General features: G+C 34.7%; 1 protein-coding gene across 1 annotated transcript in view; it reads left to right on the top strand.

Moving 5' to 3' along the window:
• Positions 1–6,894: 6,894 nt before the first annotated feature.
• Positions 6,895–23,455, top strand: part of LOC149572854 (mraW methylase family protein) — a 70,649-nt gene continuing 54,088 nt past the window's right edge. The window contains exon 1 of the mRNA XM_089813928.1: positions 6,895–7,368. Coding sequence (XP_089670054.1) covers positions 7,027–7,368 — 342 coding nt within the window. The 5' untranslated portion in view covers positions 6,895–7,026. The remainder of the gene's footprint in view (positions 7,369–23,455) is intronic.

Genomic DNA, 23,455 nt, shown 5'->3' with positions numbered 1-23,455 from the left:
TCCCATCTAAGGGCACAATCATATGGAGGAAAGACACCATTGTTCTTTATCAGATAAATGAATTTATTGAAGAAATGAGTGAAAACTTTGAAAGGGTGTTGGACAACTATTTTAAGGCATTCAAGGAGAAAATGAACAACATATTTTGTATCCCACCCAAGCTTGTAGAAGACTACAAGGATGATATATGCTTCATGGTGGACTATGACAGAGTGTACATTCAAGCAGGCATACCAAGAGTGGCATGAGTAAAACCATTGCCTTATGAAATCAACATTGATGAAGCTAGATACATCATTGAGGCATTAGTTAATGAGCCAACCAATCCTAATCTTCTTGCATTTGGCACATATGATGAAGCCAAGAAGAGGATAGAGCTTAGTATTAAGATTCCTCCAGCTCTTAGCAGAGGCAAGAAGAGAATTCCAAAATTGAAGACAACTGAAGGTCCTCTAATGCTTACCGAGGGCAAGGGTGAGGATGAAGAGGAGGAATATGAAGAACAAGAAGAAGAAGAAGAATCAGAGAAAGAGGAACCAACAAGGAAGAAAAGTAGAGTGATTATCACTAAACCTCAGAAGAAACCAACTGCAGTGTTCTCCAGAAGAGGTAGGAAAGGTAAAGTTGAACCAATATTTATCCGCTCTACACCCACATTTGAGGAAAGGATGAAACCGTTAAGAGTTGGAGCAAGAATTTGCAACTTCAAAGTTCTCAAATATGAGACTCGGACTCCAGCTGAGCAAAAAGAGATTGAGGACTTAGTTGTGGAAAAGATGGGTATTTAGAAATACTCCCTTGCACAAATACAACCTGAAATCCATGCAGATCTTTTTGCTAAAATCAATGTCAGATGGGAGAGGACGGTACAAATTGTAAAGGACATCTTTGAAGAACAGCTGAAACAATTGTTACCAAATTTGACTGATCCAGAAGTGAAGAAGGTATTATAAGAGCATGAATACAGAATGATTCTAAAGCTTAACACATGCTTCATATTAACAAAGAATATGGAATCAGTGGTTAAGCATGCCTCAGATGTTTGGAGAGATATATATCATCTTAACAAGCCATCAGAAGAAACTGTTGAAATTAAAGATGATGACAGCAGTGAGAACAATGATGATGATGATGATACTCCTTCAATCATAGTCATAGCAGGAGACTTGCATGCTCAAATGGAGGAGAAGGAAGAAGAAAAAAGGAGGAAGAAGCAGAAGAGGAAGAAAAGGATAAAGATTATCTAGTTAGAATAAAAGTTGAAGCAATTGCATCTCTTCCTCACACTCCACCACATACTGTCACATCTGTGGAGTCAGCTTCTACTAGTGAGATTGTGAGCACAATAGTTACATCAATTGCTCAATCTTCACCAACCACCTCCCAACTCCAGGTATCTGCAATGGAAGTGTCAAGCACTTCATCCACAAAGCTAACTATTACTTCTTCAGCTACCGAGTTAGTTCCCTCTGCTCCTGCATCATCAGTAAGTGCAACAGTAAGTTCTACAATTTTGTCTTCATTTATTCCAGTTAGCTCTACAGTTTTGATTTCATCAGCATTATCTACATCTACTTCGATTCTAGTCAGTGTAGATATTTCTATGGGTATTCTACCGAGTATGGCACCATTTTTGGGAAGTGTTTCAGTTTTTGATTCAGTTAGTACTCCTATTGGCATTCAATCCTTAAGCCCTATTCCATTTTTCACTACTAGCCCTTCTATCTCCACTGTTGTGTCTGTTCCAAAGGTCAAACTAGTAATCACAGAAGTGGAACAAAGGCAACCATTAAAAATTCTGATCACTGGAAAGGGAATTGAAGAAGATATTGACTTATACACAGAGATAGTAATTCCTAAGATTGACTTTGACACTGCTACCATTGAAGAGATGAGATTAGCAAGTCAACTTATAGAGAAGAAAGCTACACAGAAGCAGTTAAGGTTTGAAAGGGACAATGAGTATAGAATAATTGAAAATGCCAAGAATATAATTACATATGCTATAGGTGTTGAAGTGGATTCCACTCAACACATTTTGATTCAGTTTGAAAAGGCTATACATAAATTTAATGAGGACTCTTCTGGACAAGAGAAACTAATTGAAAAAGCTGAAAGGAAGTTTGATAACAAGGTGCTAGAGCATATTGCAATCAAACAAGTTGAGTTGTATGCATTTTTGGGTAATTTTGAAAATTCTTTTAATAATGCAGCATCACTTTTTTCCAAACTTTGTGATGTCTCCGGTTTTACCAAAGGAATAAAGGAGAAGCTAAGTAAGATTGATGCCAACATGCAATCTAGTGCATCAAAGTTGCAAACTGACCCCTCCTCCAACTCCTCTCATCACACCAAGGTGAAATATCTGGCAGACATGTAGGCAGAACTTCTAAGAGAAGAAGCAAGAATAAGAGCAAACTTGATTGATATTTAGAACATGGTCTTGCCAATAATGGATACAATGCATAAACATATTGCTCACTACAAGACGTTGGTCCAGGATCAGAATTTCTCAATGGCTGATCACATGATCAAATTATCAGGAGAAGTTCAGATTGCTCTCTCCACCTGCCAAATTTTGCAAGAGAATTGGGATAACTCATTTGCCCTTATTCTCAAGGTACATCAAGAATTTCTATCTCATTTTGGTGTAACTATATAGATAGTATATGTAGCCCTTTGGCATTATTGTCAAAAAGGGGGAGAGATATCAGTATAAACAAAAAAAGGGGGAAACTTTGTATATAAGGAAAGATATCAGTATAAGTGAAAGGAGGAGATAACACTCAATAAAGTCAATATGTATATGTGTATAACTATGTACATAAGTATCTAACTTTGTATATAAGGAAAGATATCAGTATAAGTGAAAGGAGGAGATAACACTCAATAAAGTCAATATGTATATGTGTATAGCTATGTACATAAGTATCTTTGTATATACATTATATGTCATCAAGGAGATATATGTAAAAATATATATGAAGCAGCTTTGCAAAGATCAATTTTGAAAAATCAAAATTCAGTGAGTCAGATTATGTACATATATTTTGGCTTATAAGTGTTTTGTCACTAATGCCAAAGGGGGAGATTGTTGGCATTAAGTTAGTATTGCCAATAGTCACAACACTTATCCATATCAGTATTGCTATCGAGCTCAGCACTTAGTTTCCTACACTCACCGAGCATTCTAGTGTTAACCAAGCTTCGAAGTGTTCAACAGTTTACACCAAGCAGGATAGTGGCTACGAGTGAATACATGCAATGTGAAGATTAGCAGTGTCTATCGAGCTTCTCAGTGTCTACCGTGCTTCATAGTGTCTACCGAGCAGTAAGTTTGTGTCATGGAGATTCAGTATAAACCGAGCGTTGGAAGAAGTAGTGTTTACAAAGTGAAGCAAGGTAAACTCAACATGCAATATCTACCGAGTGACACTACATCTACTGAGTCACCAATGGTCATCGAGTTCAGAACTACATCGAGTGATTAGTATGGACCGAGCCTTCGCTTCTACCAAGTGCATGACGATGCCATGTAATGCAGTGGATGCTGAGTATCAGAAAGTCACCGAGTCAGTTCAGTGAACTCAAGTTATTTACTATTGGGCCGACTTTGTAATGTGTTGTTCACTTGTGTTTTGGCCAACCTTGCAGTTTTGTAAATTGGAAAGGTATATATGTAAGATGTATTATAAGATATCATCGTATTGAAATAGATTTGAAGCAATTTTTGAGAAGTGCATGCGAGGGATTACCAACAGCAGTTTAAGGAATGCAGCAAGGTCAATACAGAAGTAGAAAAGTCATATCTATCATATAAGGTGATCAGTGCATAAAGGATATTATCAATAATCAGTTGTATGTAGATCCATTGCTTCATCCTAACAAGTGAATCAATTTCTAAATCCTTTAACAAGGTAGACTTAACAGTCTTTTGTATAAATCTCTTAACCAAGTGCATACTTCATTGTATGTTTGTAAATCCTCTAACAAGGTGGACCTAGCAGTGCTTTGTGCTCCTAATAGGGCATATCACCAGAAGTGGTCAATGTAAGCCTTAACAGGCCAACTTTGTGCTGCAATAGTGAAGTTTTGTGGGTATCATCCCACCCTAGTTTTACTTTCTATTTGGAAGGTTTCTGGGTTACCAAAACATTGTGTTCTCTTGTGTGATGAATGTTTTATCTTTCAGTACTAATGTATGTAGTAGCATAGATGGATTTATGGTGAATTTAAAAGAAGAATTTTAAAGTTACGATTCACCCCTCCCCTCTTAGTAACTTATCATATCTTGAATATTTCCAACAGATATTTCTTTTGTATTGTCTTTGAAAATATTTAATTATATCTTTTGTATTGTATTTGAAAATATTTTTACATGTTCAAAAGAAAAGTAGAGGTTATTTAAATATGTTTCTATTTATTTGCAAAACTATATATGTATTATAGCAATTTCAAAGAAATAGGAATCTTCAATAAAATTAGAAATCTTAAAAAAAGTATTAACTTATTATTTTATATGATAATTTAGAGTGATTTCTTTTGTTAGAAGTATTTTTTGCGATTTTTTTAATCTTTAGTTATAGAAAATTGGATGTAGTCCAATAAAGATAAATTTAGAGTGGGTTCTAGTGGATTGGATATCTAGGGAAAAATTTATAAATAATTTTACCATTAAATGCTAAACTACTTTATTATGCAACTTCTGTGTATATGAATATTGTTTTTAGTTGTTAATTCATTTCTCTTTTTTAGAGGAATTTTATATTGTTTTAGATAGAGATAAAAACATGTTTTGAGAACCTGAAACCCAAAGCTTTGAGAGAGATTGGGGTTTCAATTATTTGATTACTTTAATTGGTTTCAAGTATTGCATGTAATATTGTAACCACAACAACAATATCTGTTGTTTTGGAATAATAAATAATTTTAAGCAAAAAATTTCAAGTAAGAAACTGTCAAGATTTGTTGTTTTGTAGTCAAAAATAATTTTAAGCAGTGAAAGTCATATTGCAGTCGTCTCTCAAAGACTATGCATGATGCTCAAACATTCAAATTGACCCTAAGACTGGCTGTCACCTTACAAAGTAAATGGCGTGACCCTAAAAAAGCTATGACGATAAGCTTGGAATAAGAAAATATTTGCTATAAACATGCCTTAATCTAGCAACGACAGTGAAGTAGAAGGCACAAAATTTAACCAAATAGCTTACCTAAAGCTTTAAATGCTTCACTTTCCTAGTAAAGATCAAGTTCCCTTCACAACTTCTTGATAAAAGAAAAGCTCGTACTACAAAATGAGTTAGCAAAAATAGGAAGATGTGGAGGAGATTCATTACAAAGAAAAATATACATTTGAACTGTGAACTATGAACATATCAAATTCATTTGCAACTTCAATTGATATTAATGTTGAACAAGGCATGCTAAGCACATCAAAATGTGGCGAAAATTTTAGAGGTAAGAGAAAAGGTTATATTTAAACTGGAAACTATGAATTGTGACCATTTTCATAGTGTGAGATGTTTCAATATATAAATATCAAAGAAACAACTCTGAAAAAAAGATTTGATACAAAAAAGGAAAAATAAATTAAAAGTGTTGGTCAAAGATAAGTTTCGTACCTGAGGTGTCGAGCTCAAATCTTGTTGAGGCCAAAAATTGAAGATGATTGATCTATAGAAATGACTGCGAAGATTAGACAACGATTTGGTTTATTAGAAAGCATGTAGATTGCAGCCGAGACATTTAGCAACAATGTTTAAGGCTATGGGTAAACATTTATAAATCCATTAAAGACATATAAATCAGAGAGAGAATTAGTAGCTTGAAAGAAAATTAGAAAGCAGAGATTTAACAACTTGACTAAAATTAGAAAGTTTATATAAAAAGGATACTTATTTTAAAGAAAATAATAAAAATTATTGTTTATAAGAAATTTCTAAAATATGATGTTTATCGGAATATCTACCAAAATCTAAACATATAATACAAAAACGATTTGGCTAACAACTTTTCCGTCGAAAATGAATTTTTTGGGGGAGCAAAGCTCCCACATAAAACCTATCGGCTTAATTAATAATCATCTCAAAATTTGTCGCTCTCCTTCCTTCTTTACCTCTATGAGATACTCTTAATGGAAGTAGGAATGCTCCTGATGGAAGCCTTTGCGATTATTCTTTTGTTAAATTATCTAAACAAAGTTGAAAGTATGAATGGTCAATGTTGGCCCAAAATGGTGGTTAAAGAGAAAATAGACAGGAGAAAGAAAACATGGATGGAATAGAATGAAAAGGTGGTTAAGTGGGACATTGACATCCTAGAGCACCCCAACACAAATGAAGGGGTAAAAAGTTATGTGCTGGAAAAATTTAAAACTGCCATATAGACAAAACAAATGGGAAGAAAAAAGACACACTATGTGGAAGAGTTCAACTCCGCGTGGTGCCATGAAATTAAAGATTGCCTATAGATAGTCATGAAAGGTAAAAATAGGATGTTGATTGTGCAACTAAGCACAGGCTCCCATCATCTACGATGTGAGACAGGTGGATGGACGGTTCCGAAGGAGGCGTGGGAAGAAAGAACATGCATCTTTTGCAATAAAGGATATGTTGAAACAAAATGACACTTTATATATGAATGCATTGCATACCAAGATATTTGAGTTAAATATGAAGATCCTTTGAAGGATTAAACCAACCATTTGTAGGAACCAAACTATAGAAAACAACTAATATCCGAGGCAAATACATAACAAGCAGGATAACTTTGTAAAGAACATACATATGGTCCCATAGGATAACTTTGTAAAGAACATACATATGGTCCCATAGACTGCCTGACCTCGTGGACGCTATTAAAAATAGATTCATTCATTCATTCATAAAATTTAAATAACCATAAAGCAAATCCACAAATTTAAAAAACAAATCGAAATGTTGAAAGACGAAAAAAGAATATGGATAAAATTACTAGAAATCAGTAAACCATGCGCAGCTTGAATCTCCTTCACTGCAGTAGAGCATGGAAGGTCTTTCTTACTTGACAGGAGCTCCGACTTATCTCCTGCCGATCTCATCAGCTTTCATGGCTTCTTTACGCGCCTGCAAATTTCAAATCTTAACTCGCAATTCGAAAACGTTGTTTCTCCCAAATGCTCACCTCTCTGTAAAGTCTTGCTGCACTCTCAACCATGCAAAGGCTAGTTTGGCAGAAGACGACGAGGAGTTTGAAGAGGTGAAGAAAGGGAAACTCGGCGAGGCGCATTCTCCCGTTCTGTTGAAGGAGGTTTTGAAGGTCTTTGAAGCTCGTCCTCTGCGCTCTTTTGTCGATTGCACTCTCGGAGCAGCCGGCCATTCTTCCGCCGTCAGTATCTGTCGTTCACGATCTGTTCTTTTTTGATATTTAGGGTTTTCATCTTTTTTGCTCACTTGAAAACTAAATGGTGATGCAAAATTTGACATAATTTTACTGGAATAGTACTACGAAGGTCGTTAAGATAAAATTAAGAAAAAATATGGATCAATGGCTCGAAGTTCAAAACATTTTACATGTTAATGACATGAGAAGTTTCAGAAAAGTACATATCGATAATATATTGTATATAGACGTGGAGAAAATGCTTTCGAGCTGACAGTTGTCTTGAAAAACTTGTAGATACGTTTGATTATTAAATTTCATCGCATGTTTCCCATGTATTCAACAAACAAAATAGAAGATCCCTAGAGAGCTGAATATATTGCAGTATTTTCTGTTCTGTGCTAGATACCGCGGTTTCCTTCTAAAGTTCAGCTGGTCATGGCTATTGGTAAGACGTAGTAATTACCTTGCTGATTTCATGATAGGATTTATAATCCGTTGCAGTACAGTGTTCTTTGATGAATTTACGGTGTGGCTTTCGAGCGAAACTGCAATTTGAACTCAGTTTGAAGCGGTATGCATATGGGGTTTAATAGAATGTTAGGACCAATTGCAAAATACGATGTATCAATCATAACATTTTAAAATTAGTTCTGTATCTTTCTTGCAGCGATATGACTGTTCTTTAATAAGCTTTAAGGTGGCTAGGGCGTAATAAATTTGTCACAATCTTTTCAAACAAAGATACTAAGTTTTAACCAAATGATGGTCATTCATGAGATATAACAAGGGAAAGTGAGAACAGAGAGAGAAATGCAAGAAAATCATGAAAACCATGAGAACTTGGACGAAAGGGTTGTTTGCAAAGACATCGACTTAAATGTAGTGAGGGAATGAGGCAACAAGAGGTGGAAAGCTTAACCAATATAGCCCTAATTCGACCACCTTAACTTTGTCTTCAAATTAATGAGCTGATGGGGCTAGAGAGGAGACTTGAAGGTTTAGAACCTTTGGAATGGTTGTAGTATCCAAATGACAAGAAATCATGGACACCAATCACATACTTACCCAAGAAAAATATATGCTTTTCAAAGAGGAAATAGTCAAACTACGAGCCAACAAGAAATTTTGTCAATTTTAATGCCTTGCTGAGAAACCCTTGGAACTAAGGGTAAACTAGGTACAAACAAACTCCTTTTAGAATCAATAACACGTGCATAGCAGAAGGTTGCATTGCAACTATCATTAGCAGACCATGATGATCATTCTATGATCGTGCACAAGTGGAAGTCTTGACACACTTCTAAGGGTTCTAAAACACCCAACTAAACAACCGGGACAGAATAGGCACATTCCTCAAATTGCCACACAAGCTCAGACTAGGTCCAACAAGCTTCCTACTACAATAACTTGGTATAAGATACACAACTGCACATAGAGGAGACTAGGTCAATCTCCTCAATCATCTATCCGCAAGGTTCATTTTAAACACTGATTAAAGTGATCCTATTATGATTAATCATACAAGCTCATTAACCCAATAACCACAATGCAAGGACAAGAAGAAAATCATCATAAAAGCTCACATGAATTGCTTTGCATTGAACAACCAAGCTTGTAAACTGGATAGGGCAGAGATGTTGATGGGTAGCTAGACAACCGATCCACATAGATGATCTTTTGTAGGCGTAACATTAATCCATAGATAGTTTAGGAATGTTGTGGCTTGTCTCAGTCTAGAGAGGGAGAACTCTAAAAACAAAGATGCAGAGCAACCCAAATGTTGTTCCACAAATGTAGATGCTAATCGAGAGTTAAATTCATACTCCAGACCCAAAAGTCTTAGACTAGTGGTGCGAAGACGTTGCTCTATAGGTGGAGATGTCGATTAGCAGAGATGCTGGAATGCAGTTGCTAAATCCTTTTCCAATCCAACACAGAGCTTGAATGCATGTAGCTCCACATTGAAGTGTACCGATTACACAAGAACAAGGCCAATTCACTTGATTACATAAATATAAATCACAAGGTCAAATACAATATCTAATGATATGAAGCGTGCGTATAAAACATGAAGAGAAGGAAGCATGTATAGTAAAATGTATTATGAAGTAATTGGAAAATATTTGTTTGTTATTAACAGCGATCAAGAGATCAATTTATACAAGAGACTAAACGATGTTTGCTTAAGAAACAATCGTAAAGAATAGAAACACTCTATTCTATAAACAGAAAACTAAATAAAATATTAGAAACATTCTAATATTTACAGAAGATTACAATAGATAACTATTAGATACTAAATAGAGATAATATAAACAATCTATTATCGTAATACCCTCCCCTAATGGTTAATCTATCCAGAGCACAAAGTTGTCAAAAAGCGTAAAAGATAGATTTTGTCTGCTCAAGGGGCTCCACACTGTTCGCTGTGGGCTGTGAATCAGATTGCTTAGATAGGGCAGCTAAGCGCTTCCAACATTCAACCTTCATGTGCCTAAACTTGTGGCAATAGTTGCATTGAATGTTTTTCTTCCGAGAGCCTTCTGAATCTAGAGCAGAGGATATTTGCTGAGAAGACTGCCGATGGTACTTTGGATAATGCTCCAAAACTTTGCAGATGAGCATAGTTCTCCAAAACAAACCACAAAAAGCCATGATTTTTAGGAGAAAATCAAAAAAACTGAACATGATTTTTGGGGTGAAAAATCTATCAAAACTCAATATGATTTTTGACATGAAAAAACGAACAAAATCTGACATGATTTTTGAGGTGAAAAAACAATCAAAATTTGACATGATTTTTGAGGTGAAAAAAAATCAAAATTTGACATGATTTTTGAGGTGAAAAAACAATCAAAAGCTAACAATACAAAGCTTCGTTTTTTAGGTAAAACGGTAAAACCCAATAGATAATTTTTGTGGAAAAAAATTACAAACCCACTAGAATTTTGAAGGGAGGCAAAACACGAGAATTTGCATGGTAAAGCAACACATGCAACCCTCAAAAAGTAGAGACCCAAAAAACTTGAAGTGTCACTGGGAAGAGAGCTCGAAAAACCCAGAAAGAATATGTTGTTAGTTTCTGGATCGACTGGCTCGAAAATTGAGTCACCCAGAAAAAAAACGTCAACCCAATTGAGATCTCAAAAAACCTACCAAGAATTTGTAATATTTTTTTTGGATTCGGTACAAAAAATTAGGGTTTTGTACAAAAATGACCCTGTTGCAAAAAACCCACAAAAAATGGCAGAAATGTGTAGAAAAAACAAAGGATTTAGATCTCTCAGAATGGAAACCCTAGTTGGATTATAGAGATAGTTGGAAGCAAATACGCATGTAAATAATTTTGAAAATAAAAGGTAGATAATTTCAACCAATAAATTATAATAATTTTTGAAAAAAATTAGAGTATTGGCTCTGATGCCATATAACGAAGTAATTGGAAAATATTAGCTTGTTATTAACAGTGATCAAGAGATCGATTTATACAAGAGATTAAACGATGTTTCCTTAAGAAACAATCGTAAACAATAGAAACATTTTATTCTAGAAACAAAAAACTAAATATTAGAAACATTCTAATATTTACAGAAGATTACAATAGGTAACCATTAGATACTAAATAGAGATAATAGAAACTATCTATTATCGTAATAAAATGAAGTGCTCATTGAAGTCTTGATTCGGTCCACTACCTGTGTGCTGGTCCCCAGTGGTGGTTGCTCATGCCACCCTACAATGTGGCACCCTCAGGTGCAAACTAATATGTTTAAGAGGTAGTCTGACAACCCAAATAAGGAAGCAAACATGCAAGGGGGTGAAGGTATACACTCATGCCAATCAATACACGTAAAATGCAGATAAATCAAGGACCACATAAGAGCAAACATGGAGAACATTCAACATGAAGGTGCATGACTAAATACTATATTGAGAGAGTACACCAATTGTAATCTAGGGTGCTACTTAATGCTATGAGACCTAGGTGCTACAATATCAAGTATAGGGAGTATCAATATTTGCATGGTTCACTTTTGAGATTTGGGGATTCAATAATGCAAGCATGAGACATTCCGGGCGCGCTCAAGAATTCACTAGTACTACCTACTTGCACGAGTCACTTATGACATACGAGGATTTAATGGTTCCAATAATTATGGGGGTCACTCCCATCCTGGGATTCAATTAGCTTGTTAATGTTATTATGGTAAAATAATGAATGTGTTATTAAACAAAGATCATAAATGATCTATATATACAAGTATACACAAGAATGTTTCTATAACGAACAAAGAGAGAGAAATAGAAGCATATGGAAGAGAGACAAAAAGAGAAAGTTGCCATATTGAACAAAGACAGAATATGAAAACATAGAAGATGAGTGACCATTAGAAATATAAATAAACCTATGGAAGAGAGAAACAAAAATAGAGAGGTATAACTATAATACCCTCCCTTAATGGTTAATCTAACTTCAAAACAAAAGTTTGTAAGGGAATCCTCAGAAGGCGTAAAATGCAGACCCGGGCTGATCAGTGAGCTTTGTTGCAAAATTGGTCAGTCAGTTTTTAAAAGCTGAACTGCAATATTAAAAGGTCAGGGGTTGATTGATGTTTAACCCATTCTGTCTGTAAGATTTCAGAATTGCTTCAATGCAGCAATAAAGACAGATATTTTGTGCAGATGAGATTCACAATGCTTAAACTTTGTTAATATAGAATATATCAGTCCAACACAAACATGAATCCAAAACATAACCTCCTAGCATGCCCACTGTTTATCAAAATGTCCCAAAGGTATTGCACAATTTGCTTAACTGTAGCAGAAATCAGGTTAAATCAAGACTGACATCTTGCAGTGGTCATTCTGAAAATACAATATCAATCTTCTGAAAGCAGCTTGGATTAACAAGATAAGGACAATGGAAAATCTGAGAAGTAAACTTTTCTCAAAAGAATTCAATGATACCTTCAATGGTAAACAACTTCGAGACCTACAGAAAGAAAAGGAAATAAGAAATGAGCTCTATTTAGTCGGATTGCAATTAGTCCGTAAAATCCTTGGATGATCTTCTTCCTAAGTTGGAAGAATTGGATTTGCATTTATCTAGAGTAGACCAGATGGATTGGAGACTTCTTAATTGGGCTTTGCAGCTCTCAATGCTCTCTTTGGTCCAGCCTAGATTTATGGAACATCCACATAGACATGTTAAGCTTGCGGTGGGTTCATGTCTCAGTGAGGTTACTTGGATAACAGCTCCTGTAGCAGCATATAATGATGATGTGTTGAGGACAGTCTTGCAACTTATTGTGAATATCTTTCAGGGGTTACATGATGACAAACCCTGCATTTGCCAAAAGGGTTAAGATCTTAGATATTATGACAAAGGTCAAATTGTTTTCCATTATGATTGATCTTGAATGCAATGATTTGATTCTTCAATTATTCCAATGCTTTTTGACTGAATTTAGGAAGCATCATCCCGATAATGTGAAAGCGTGCATGCACACCACAATATCCTTAATCTTTGATGAAGATGATGAAATTTCCAAACAGTTGCAATCTGAATTCTTGGTCATTTGGAGGAAGAAACATATTGTATCACCGAATACATATGAATTCTCTAGAAGATTGATTGAGCATAAAACTGAAAGATTCAAGTCAGTTTATGACTGAAACTGAACTAATTTCAGCAGGTATACAGGTTGTAGGATCTCCAAAAAGGAGCAAGAATCTAATGAGGAGAGAGCAGATCTGTTTCACATGTCACCAAACTTGGATACCACATCATGTTAAAGACAAGGCAGCAAAAGATAATCAGACCAGCAATGGAGATGATAAGAATTTCAGCATTTTGCCCCCACAAAGTAACACGTTTAGTGGCAACGACATGAATCAAACTATTGTCGAAGGAATGGGATATGGAAAACTCTACATTGGTGATTTAGAGATTGAAATTGACAAATGTACTAGTAAGGATCATCATACCCAATGTGAAAGCACGATGGATGTTTGTAAAGAAGTTTATAAAATTCACGTCTCGAGGAATTGTTCAATGAGATTGCAACAACCTTGCCTTTGCATACAGATCAATCAAATGATGACATCTTTGAGAGGTGTGATGAATCATGTATTTCATATCAGCAAATGACTTATACATGATAGTGATTTGGAGGAACAAACAAAGATGGTATTCAAGGATGATGATGTTTTGGAAAACCCATCAAAAAATGCCCTTCACAATGATAAAGATGAGAAGCATGTTTTGAAGAATCAGCTGAAAGTTACTGAAAATATGATTGTTGCAGCCTTAGTATTTAATGATGACAGTCATAGGACCATTGAGGATCTTTATAGGAAGACACAAATGGAAAAGAGGCAAATGGGATTAGGAAGTGATTCTTATGTTGCCGATTTACAAAGGGTTGAAGTGGCCTTTGAGTCTTTGAAATCAGATTATTTATGTTTACTTACAGACGAGGATTACATCTTAAAGGTTGCTGAAATATATGCTAAACAATTGGGGGAAAACGAGGATGTGGTTAAGAAGCTCAATTGGGAGCTTAATGTTGCTGAAAAGGGATTGTATTATATACAGGTTTTACTTCATGAAGCAGAAAATCAAATTGTTGCCACCAAACAATCCAGGGAACAAAAGATCGTAGGAAGGCATGAGTTTTTCCAGAAAGTAATTAAGGAACTCGATAGCATATAACAAACTTATGATTTGGATAGCTGCCCCAAGAAATTGACGGAACCATTAGAACATCAAGATGAGATAGAAAACATTCAATTGATTGACAATTGTTTATTTGAGATGGATGCTGATTTAACTCTTGATAATCCCTTTTGAAGTGGATGAGGAAGATCCTACAGATTTACATGATGAGGATGAGATTGATTGCAGGATTTGGAACCCAAGTGTATGCACTAGTGTTGGGACTTGGTCATAAGACTACAGGGATGGGGCAATTTCTAGAGAAGATTGTAGGAGGATGCACATCTATTCCCAGGATCAGATTATTAGATTGGTTTGGGATCTAGGAGTTAACAAGATGGACACTATGTATTATGTGGACTATATTGAGTTGCTTCACTATTTGATACTTGACACAATCATGTTCAGAGTAGCACAATAGACAAAAGCAACAAAATCTCCCAAGATGAAATGGGATCTAGGGAAGATGGTGATAGATGGGTTGCATGCTTATTTTTGGTACTACAACGTAGCAGGTCTTGACTTCATAATTACCTATATGAGCCACGAAGATGCTAATAGATGGTTATGGGATCTTGGTATTGATTTATTGACCTATGATTGCTCAAGGGCAAGCAATCTTAAAGAGGGAGGACTGTGATGTCCCTTTTTTGGGACATTAGGCAATTAATGACATACTCATGTAATATTGAAATTGACTTATGAGAGCATAATGCAAATTTATAAAAAGGGGTCAATTTAATATTATAAAGTGGGCTTAAATGTGACAAAGGAGGAAAAAAGACGAAAGAGCATGAGAAGGGAGTTGAAGGGTTACAACTATGAGCAATAAAAGAAGGAAGACTTCATTCATTTGGACAATGCTTGGATTTTGGAGTTTGTTTCAGGTCCCTTGTTGAGAAAAGGGGAAGCTTTGGCTTTCAATTTTCTGACACTTGAGGACAAAAACCTTCAGCCTCTTCTCAGTTGATCGAATGCCAATCTAGTTCAGCTTGGAGTGGATTCGAGACAGAATTCACCATTGTGCTTACAAGTTCTTTTTGAGTTTAGTGTTTATAAGATTGGATTTTAGCATGTTGTATTGTTGAATATTATAATACAGTAGAAATTTCTGAGGTTTCCTACATGAGCATTTGTTGTTTATTTTCTGGTCAAATCTGAAAGTTTAATGCAAAGCAATCTGTTTGTATTCTGAAAATTATCGTGAAAGAAAATTTGGGCAAAATATCCATTTGGGATATTACAAATAGCTTTCATTAGGTCATCTCCATTGATGTTGAAAAGGTTTTGTCTATCAAATTCAGATGGAAGATATCTATCTATCTATCTATATATATATATATTTTGATCAGTAATAGGTATTTATATTAATAGAAATAATAAATTTACATCTGTCTCTTTGAGTCATTACATCAACTTTAAGAAACATCATCTTCATCATCCTAATAAGCTTACTCGTCTAGCTCCTAAGCAAACCCATAGACTATACATATCACCCCTTTCCATTTAAAACTACAATCTGCTATCTACCTTTACATACTATTAACTACCTTTACATACTTTTAACTGCTTATAACATTACAAAGCAAAATCCCTGCACATTATTCTCAGTGCCATAAACCACATTTCAAACTAGACAACATTTTTGCTCCATGTATTCATCAAAAAACAAACCAGCCATTCCCATTCAGCATCATCAAATCTGGTCGTGCCTCATCGTTGTCTTCACAGGGACACCCCAAAATCCCTCAATGCATTCAGTGTTTTCCAGCATCCAATCCCACGTACACACCCAAAACTGTTTAAAAGACGCGGCCCTCATCAGCAAAAAACCAATTTCTACGCCATCTTCACTCTGTGTGTGTGTGTGTATCAGAATTATTCTTGGACAAATGAACTCTCCTGTCTCTTGCTGATTAGTCTTCATCAATATCAAGGTAGCAGATCTTGGCATTGATCAATTGTTACATTGTCTAACTCATTATAAAAGAGTACTGATTATATGAACATTTACAATCACATTCAAATACACATATTTTGTGGAAAATAAAGAATTGTGAACAAATTATAGTTAGAAGATTATACGAATTTAGTCCAACCCCTAAGAGAGTGCATAAGGGGACATTTCATTCCAATATTCAGTACTATGCATGCTTTTTAAGAATAATTTTACTTCTATTTTTTAATATTTGGAATTTTGATGAACCCGAGTTGCTGGATTTGTTTTGGTCTGCCAAGTCTGAGTTTTTTTAACAATGCTTAACATATTGTATCAGTAGGATGCTTCATGTTTACTCCAAGTTTTCTTTTTGTTTTTTCAAAATTTCAAATTTTAATGTTTAAAGTTGTATTGTCCCTTGTCGGGACGTTACTTTATTTATTGATGTTTCTCCATTAGATTTTGTGCAGACTAGTTCATATATTTTCCTCCATATTTCTGAATGTCTATTTTTTAGATTTTGTACTCTCTATATACTTTGTAATGAGAAAAGGTGTGTCTTTTCCATAGTTTAAAATCTCTGCGATATATCACTGAAGTTGTGATATATCGTGCCAAAATCTATAGGGCAATTTAATCACTGCTAAACTCGGTGCTGGTTTAATGATTATAATGCAGTGAAATAAATAACAAAATATCGCCAAAACATGCGAGTTCTGGGGGATTAAATTGGCAGTAAAACACAAAATATAATATAAAATTTAGGGTTTCGTAAAAACATTTTTACAGACAATCGATGGGAATGAAGGCCGTCAGAAAAGAAACATTGCTCCACAGCTGGAACGACAGTTTGGAAAGTTGTTAATCAATGCATTCGAATGCCCAGACCTGCGATAAAATTTTGAAGGTTTATAATGTTTTAAATCAAATGCCAAGACCTGCAAATTTCCATGCGATACTGATTTTGCTACCTTCCCGACTTACCAAATAAAATATTGATGAACTTTAATTCATGATACTGATAATTGATGTATATAATATATAGTTTATTTACCAAAGTATCATATTTATAATTATCTATCTAAAATGTTAATAGTAACTGGAAGGAAAAGACTTTAGTTTATCAAATCACTATCTTGGCTAATAAGAGCTAATTAATTTATATTTTAAAATTTATATATTTTGATACAAAAGATTATAGTTATAAAATTATAAATTCTAAAATTATTTAATAGTCCAATCAATATATGCTCATTACATTTATAATTATCTATCTAAAATATTTATAATGACTAGGCGGAAAAAACTATATATTATCAAATCACTATCTTGGCCAACGAGAGCTAATTAATTTATATTTTAGAGTTTTAATTTTATTTTGATATATATTGAAGTTTATATATTTTGATATAAAAGATTATACTTATACAATGATAATTTATATTTATAAAATTATTTAATGGTCCAAGACTCCAATCAATATATGATCTATATATTTAAAATTTTGGTGTATGTGTCCATAGTTGGAAAACTCAGACTCAGCAATAACTCGCCAAGTCCCCCAAAAGTTTAATTGGGAAAAGCTTGGCAATTCTAAAAGAAAACTCGAGAAAACTTGGGAACCTAAAAAAACCATTGAAATTTAATTAAAAATACATTTTTTTTGCAAAATTTAATGAGAAGACGCATCTAATAAGTTAATTAAAGAGAACACAAAAGAAATAAGCAGAGCTTAGATATATATAAATGCATAGTGGGTACAAAATCACATTCTCATGCGGAATGTTGATGGAGGGAAGCAAAATAGTAAATAGTTTCAATCTGTCAAACTAGAAGTGAATACTAAATACATCAATACAATCACATCTTCCTCTTTCCAGTTGCACTAGTAGGAAAGTGAGGGGGTCTAGTCCTCGAAAAAGTGTCCCACACTAGGATTGGGCGTGAGCTGTGTAACTGTGGTTGTGCCTCCTCGCTTGACATCCCTACTGACTGGCTCGGTGTCCTAGAAGAGGATGTATCTCCTCCTATATGTGGCACTGGTAATCCCTCCTTTGAGCTTGAATTATCATCGTCCTCATCCTCAATGTTATCCATTGTGAAATGAAAATCTGTTCCAGCACCCCCTCCAATGGCTTGCCTCTCCAAGTCAGCGATCTCATCCGCTGAAAACAATGGACCTAGTTCCTGTGCCGTCCAATCAGAATAAGGATCTATTTCTTCTAGATCAAGTGGACCAGGTAGTGCTGAACTCTGTGCTCTTTTTATGTGCAACTTAAGATTATAGTGCACATAAACAAGGTCATTAAGCCGTCTTTGAGTCATTCTGTTTTTTTTCTTTGTGTGGATGGACTCAAATAAGCTCCAATTGCGCTCATAATGGGATGCGCTACAAGATTGGCATAGGACTCTGAGAGCAAAATTCTTTAAATTGGGGGTATTGCCACCCCAACTTGTCCACCAACCATTTGTAAAGCAAAATATAATAAGTTATAAAGCAATGAAAAAAGATAATCAGAAAACAGAACTTATCAATTTGCAAAAGTTTTAAAGTTTGACGCTTTACCTGGTGCTTGAGTAACTCTTGCTCTCTTTGCTAGCATAGAAGAGAATAGATTACCCCTCGATTCCACACAGACTTGTTGTTCGGTCACAACAAGGTCTCTCTTCGCTTTATTGGATATCATTCTCTCAATGCATTTAGAGAGACCTTCCATGACCTCTCCGTTAGGATTTGAGTAGGAATCATAACCCTAAATCAAATAGAAAATGATATCAAGTCTTACTACACAACCTTAAAAAGTAAAGTAAAATGAAGTCTTAGTAAAATCTCAAGGACAATCATAGTACCTGAATTTGGGGTTGAGGAAGTAGCTTGCTGCATGAATGGGTTGGTGGAGCATATTTTTCCACCTCCTATCAATTCTTTTCCAAATGGGGTCAAATCTAAGTTTGTTCGCATGATAGTAGTTTCTAATAGCCTATTTGACCTTATCCATGGCCTCATAAAGACCTTCCATCGGGGATTGTTGCCCATCACATATGCGTAAGACTCTAACCAGGTGCATAGACATTGACATTATAAATTTGAAAAATACAAATTAGTTAGTAACATACTAAGTTATGAATTAATAATGAAACTTGAATCACCTAAAAATATAATGTTTTGATTCTTGAAATTACCTCCACAATCTCTGTAGCCTTTGCGAAAAAACTATCATTAAAGCCTATTCGTGCCACAACTTGTCCTTCAAGCTTCTTTGAGTAAGGTGAAGCAACCCAATCAACACACACAAACATTTGTTTCAGAGCCAATATGTGGTCAAGAATACTTTGCAACGTCAAAAACACCGTTGCAAACCTTGTCATAGCAGGTCTCACCAAATCTTTGCCTTTAGTGGTCTTTCTCATCAAACTGAGAACCCATGGGTGATTATAGATATGTTTGGTGACTTGCCTAGCATCTTCCACAACTAGACTCACCCAATCAAGTTCTCCTATGTCCTCCAAAAGAAGGTCAAGGACATGTGTTGCACAAGGTGACCAATAAGGTGTGGGATGCCTCTCTTGGAGGATTCTACCTAAAAGATTAGTAAAAAATCAATAATTAGTTTCAAACTTTCCATATTTACATCAAATCTAAATTGAATAATACCGTACCATTACATTCATGATTCATATTGAACATAAAAAAAAAATTTACCTACTACCACATATGCTGCTGCATTATCTGTGATGATTTGCACCACATTCTCTACTCCCACCTCCATGACAACATTCTCCAACATTAAAACCAATGTGCGTGCATTTTTCACTTTGTTGGAGGCGTCAATAGATTTCCAAAACACCACATCATCTTTGCAAGCAACCAAGAAATTAATAATGGTTCCACTTCTTCCATTTGTCCACCCATCAAATGGTGCAGCCATATTTCTTCCACTCTTTCTTTTGGTCTTCTATCAATACTCTTGCCTTACTAATTGCATGGTCAAGCAACTACAAAATTTAGGTGTAATAAAGTGTTAGTAAAAAATAGGAAATAGCAATTAAGATTTAAAACATAACAATGAACTGAAGTGAATCACAACTATTTACAATTACAAAATAGTAAAATACTAACCTTCCACTCAAATCCTTGCGAGAAGGCAGCTTGTACCCTTTGCTCGATATTGAAATTACATCCACCAAATTCAACCAATAGGGACTATTAGCCACATACATTGAGATATTGTTGAAAAATAAAAAATCAGCTGCTGCAATATTAGTTTGCTCATGCACCTCCTTGTACCATCCAGTGCCCTCTAATGATGGCTATGATCTAGCTGTGTTCCTGGACAAAAAATAACTCCCTATCCCTAATGCGGATGGTGATGAAGAACTAGGAAATGTAGAAGAAGTGGAACCGGCAAAAGAGGCATTTTGTTTGCAGATTCATGGGCCACAAAGAGATCTCGGTATGTTCTGAAGTGGTTCTTCTTCTTTTTGCATATCAAAAGGAGCTCCTTGAGATTCAGCTATGGCTGCTCTCAAAGCTAATTTCGCCCTCTCCCTATTCAATTTTTTCTTTTCGGCAACTGCAAGTAGGGCATTGATGAATTTTTTTCTTCTTCAGTTACCTTGAGACAAGGATTTGAATTATGTTTCTTTATGCCTGCAAGGTGGTATTTGAAGCGGTTTATGCCTCTAGAAATAAGTTTTTCACATGGAATGCATATAACCTTCCCAACATCATTTGGAGCTTTATAGGCATACTGCCATGCTTGATCTCTTGCATTTCTAGGCTGAGTGCCTATATATCCAGATGGGCATGGAGTTTGTGGCCACTCTTCCTGTGAACTTGTCATGCTTTTTAAATGTTCAGTCGCTGGCCTACACATATAAATTTATAAAAAAATGAATAAACAAAGTTAGAACTTAGAACTTAGATCTATGAGTATGAACTAAAGTTACTAAACAACTAAATGAACAACTAGGGTTTGTATTTAAAAGTCTTACATATCCTTAAAAGAAAAGTCAAACATAGAGCTAAATGACTTTCAAATGATTCAAACATAGAGTTGAAATGCTTTCAAATGATTTGAATTTATTTAAAAGCAATAAGAAAACAATATAACTATTTTTAAAACTATAAAAACAATCTCAACAAACCTACCTAGGGAAGAGATTTGTCTTCAAAAATCGGTTGGAATCCTCTTCAAATCCACCCAAATCCACTTTGAATCGCTTGCAATCACCTAAGAATACCTTGGAACCCTTCTTCTCTCCCCTCCTCAAGCCTCTGATCGCATAGTGGAAATTGGTGTTGAAAAAATGAGAAATTCTGCCCTATATCGATTTTCCAAACGCACAGCCGACGAGTTTTTACAAAAAAACTTAGCGAGTTTTTTGGAGGAGCCAAGTTTTTTTGCCATTTAGTCACCGGCTGAGAAAACTTCGCTATTTTTTGCTACTCGTCGATTACTCTGCGAGTGTGCCAACTATGTATGTGTCTATTTTAAATTAATTTTTTTTTTTTAATATATTTTCAAATGTTCGATAAAAGTGTCGATTTATTGCCGAGTTTTTGGCGAATCTGAGTTTTTCAATTTTTTCGGGTCCGCTGAGTTATTGCCGAGTCTGAGTATTTCAACTATGGTCTTTTCAATTGAATAATTTATTATATTATTATTTACTAATTATAATATTGTTATGTTATTATTGATGGCAAGATGGCTCTGCACTTTCAGATATCAACACTAAGAAGATTTACAGTATGGTTAAGGAGGACCCATCTATTCTGAAAGCACTAAATTAAAATTGGTCCATAAACTGGACGGAATCCAATTGGCAATTCATTCTCGAATTTTTTTGGCATCAAGCCACAGAACCAAAAAAGTTTGTTTTCGTTGGATGTTATTAAAAAAAACTTGCTATTGCTGACAATCTCAGACATTATAATGTCCCTCCTATCATCTGTATGTACTGCCCTGTTCCTGAAACCTTTAAGCATGTTTTTTTTGAGTGAAAATTTGCTATGTTGATCTGATCTTTTTTCTTTGGCAGACCTATTGACTGGAACAATCCTTGCAGCTTTTCTTGGATTGAAATCTTGGCTGGTTTTGTGAATTCTTTTGATCTTAAATTCAATAAATTTTGGCTTGTTGTTACTATTGAAGTCTTATGATTCTAAGCAACGAAGAAATTTTTCAAAGATCAAAGAGGGACCTTACTAAGTTTTCTATGAAACTCACCTATCTATTTATCATGTCTCAGATCTCAGCTGTATTAGAGATACCAAAGAGCAGGCTCATGATTTTGCTGCAAGAAGGTGCAATGCTTATCCACAAGGCAGATATCAAATCTGCCCATTACTTCATCACTTACAGCGAGATGCTGGATGAAAAGGAACGTGAAGCATTGAAACAATTCGTGGCTAAAGAGAAGATCAATGCAACTGAGAAGAATAAAGAGATCCTTGCAAGTCAACCTCCAGACGCACCTGATTGGGAAGCAATTGCTGCAGGACCTCCCCTTGAACCACCAGTGCAAGATAATGAAGCAGATAGTTCCAATAACATTATTGGAGCTTGAGATTAAAGCTGATAAATAGATAGATTCAGTTAGATAGCTTGAAAACTTCTAATTTCTTGTGGAAAAATGTATAAATGATACCTCTATAAGCTACTGTCTACTGGCTGCTGATTGTTTAACAGTAGGGTTACTCTCCGAGCATTTTTGCCAACACATGAAGTGATATTGTAGTTTTTGCTCAATCTTTAATATAAAAAATATTATATTATTAATATTAATGCATATTACTGATAAAAAAAATATTAATGCATATTAAATATTTATGTCAATTTTTATATGTTGATTATTAATTAATCATTATATAAAATTATAATTTATTATTTTTATTGAATAATATTTCATTTTCCCAACTTCAATATTATTATTATCATGTGATATTATAACATGATTATAATATTATAATTATATTATTACTAATGTCTACATATTTTTATCATGCTAATTATTATTTATTTTTATAATCATTAATAATACATTATATCTTTATTTCAATTATATTTATTTCACTTATCTTTTTATCTATACTATCATAATTAGGGGATATGACAATCCACCCTTCCCCAAATTGCTTGTTCTCAAGTTATGACCAGTTGGTTACACCTAAGGTATAGAATAGGATGCAAGAATCCATAAGGTATGCATATAGTTTTTATCTTAATGCATGGAAACATAAAGTGTGCACAAAGTAAATACAAAGTGCTTGCAGACACGGAGCATACATAAAGAAGACACGTAAATGCATGAAGACACGAAGCATACACGAAGAAGACATGTAAATGCATTAAGACACAAAGCATACACACATTACAAGTATTGTTTTATTAATCAACCCGTATAATTTAATAAGCTGAGGCTAAGAAAAT

Source organism: Cupressus sempervirens, chromosome 2 (genome assembly GCF_028749045.1).
Source record: "Cupressus sempervirens isolate cs-2001-9-10 chromosome 2, ASM2874904v1, whole genome shotgun sequence".
NCBI lineage: Eukaryota > Viridiplantae > Streptophyta > Pinopsida > Cupressales > Cupressaceae > Cupressus > Cupressus sempervirens.
Note: the sequence above shows the minus strand (reverse complement) of the source record. Positions and strands in the feature narration are given on the sequence as shown.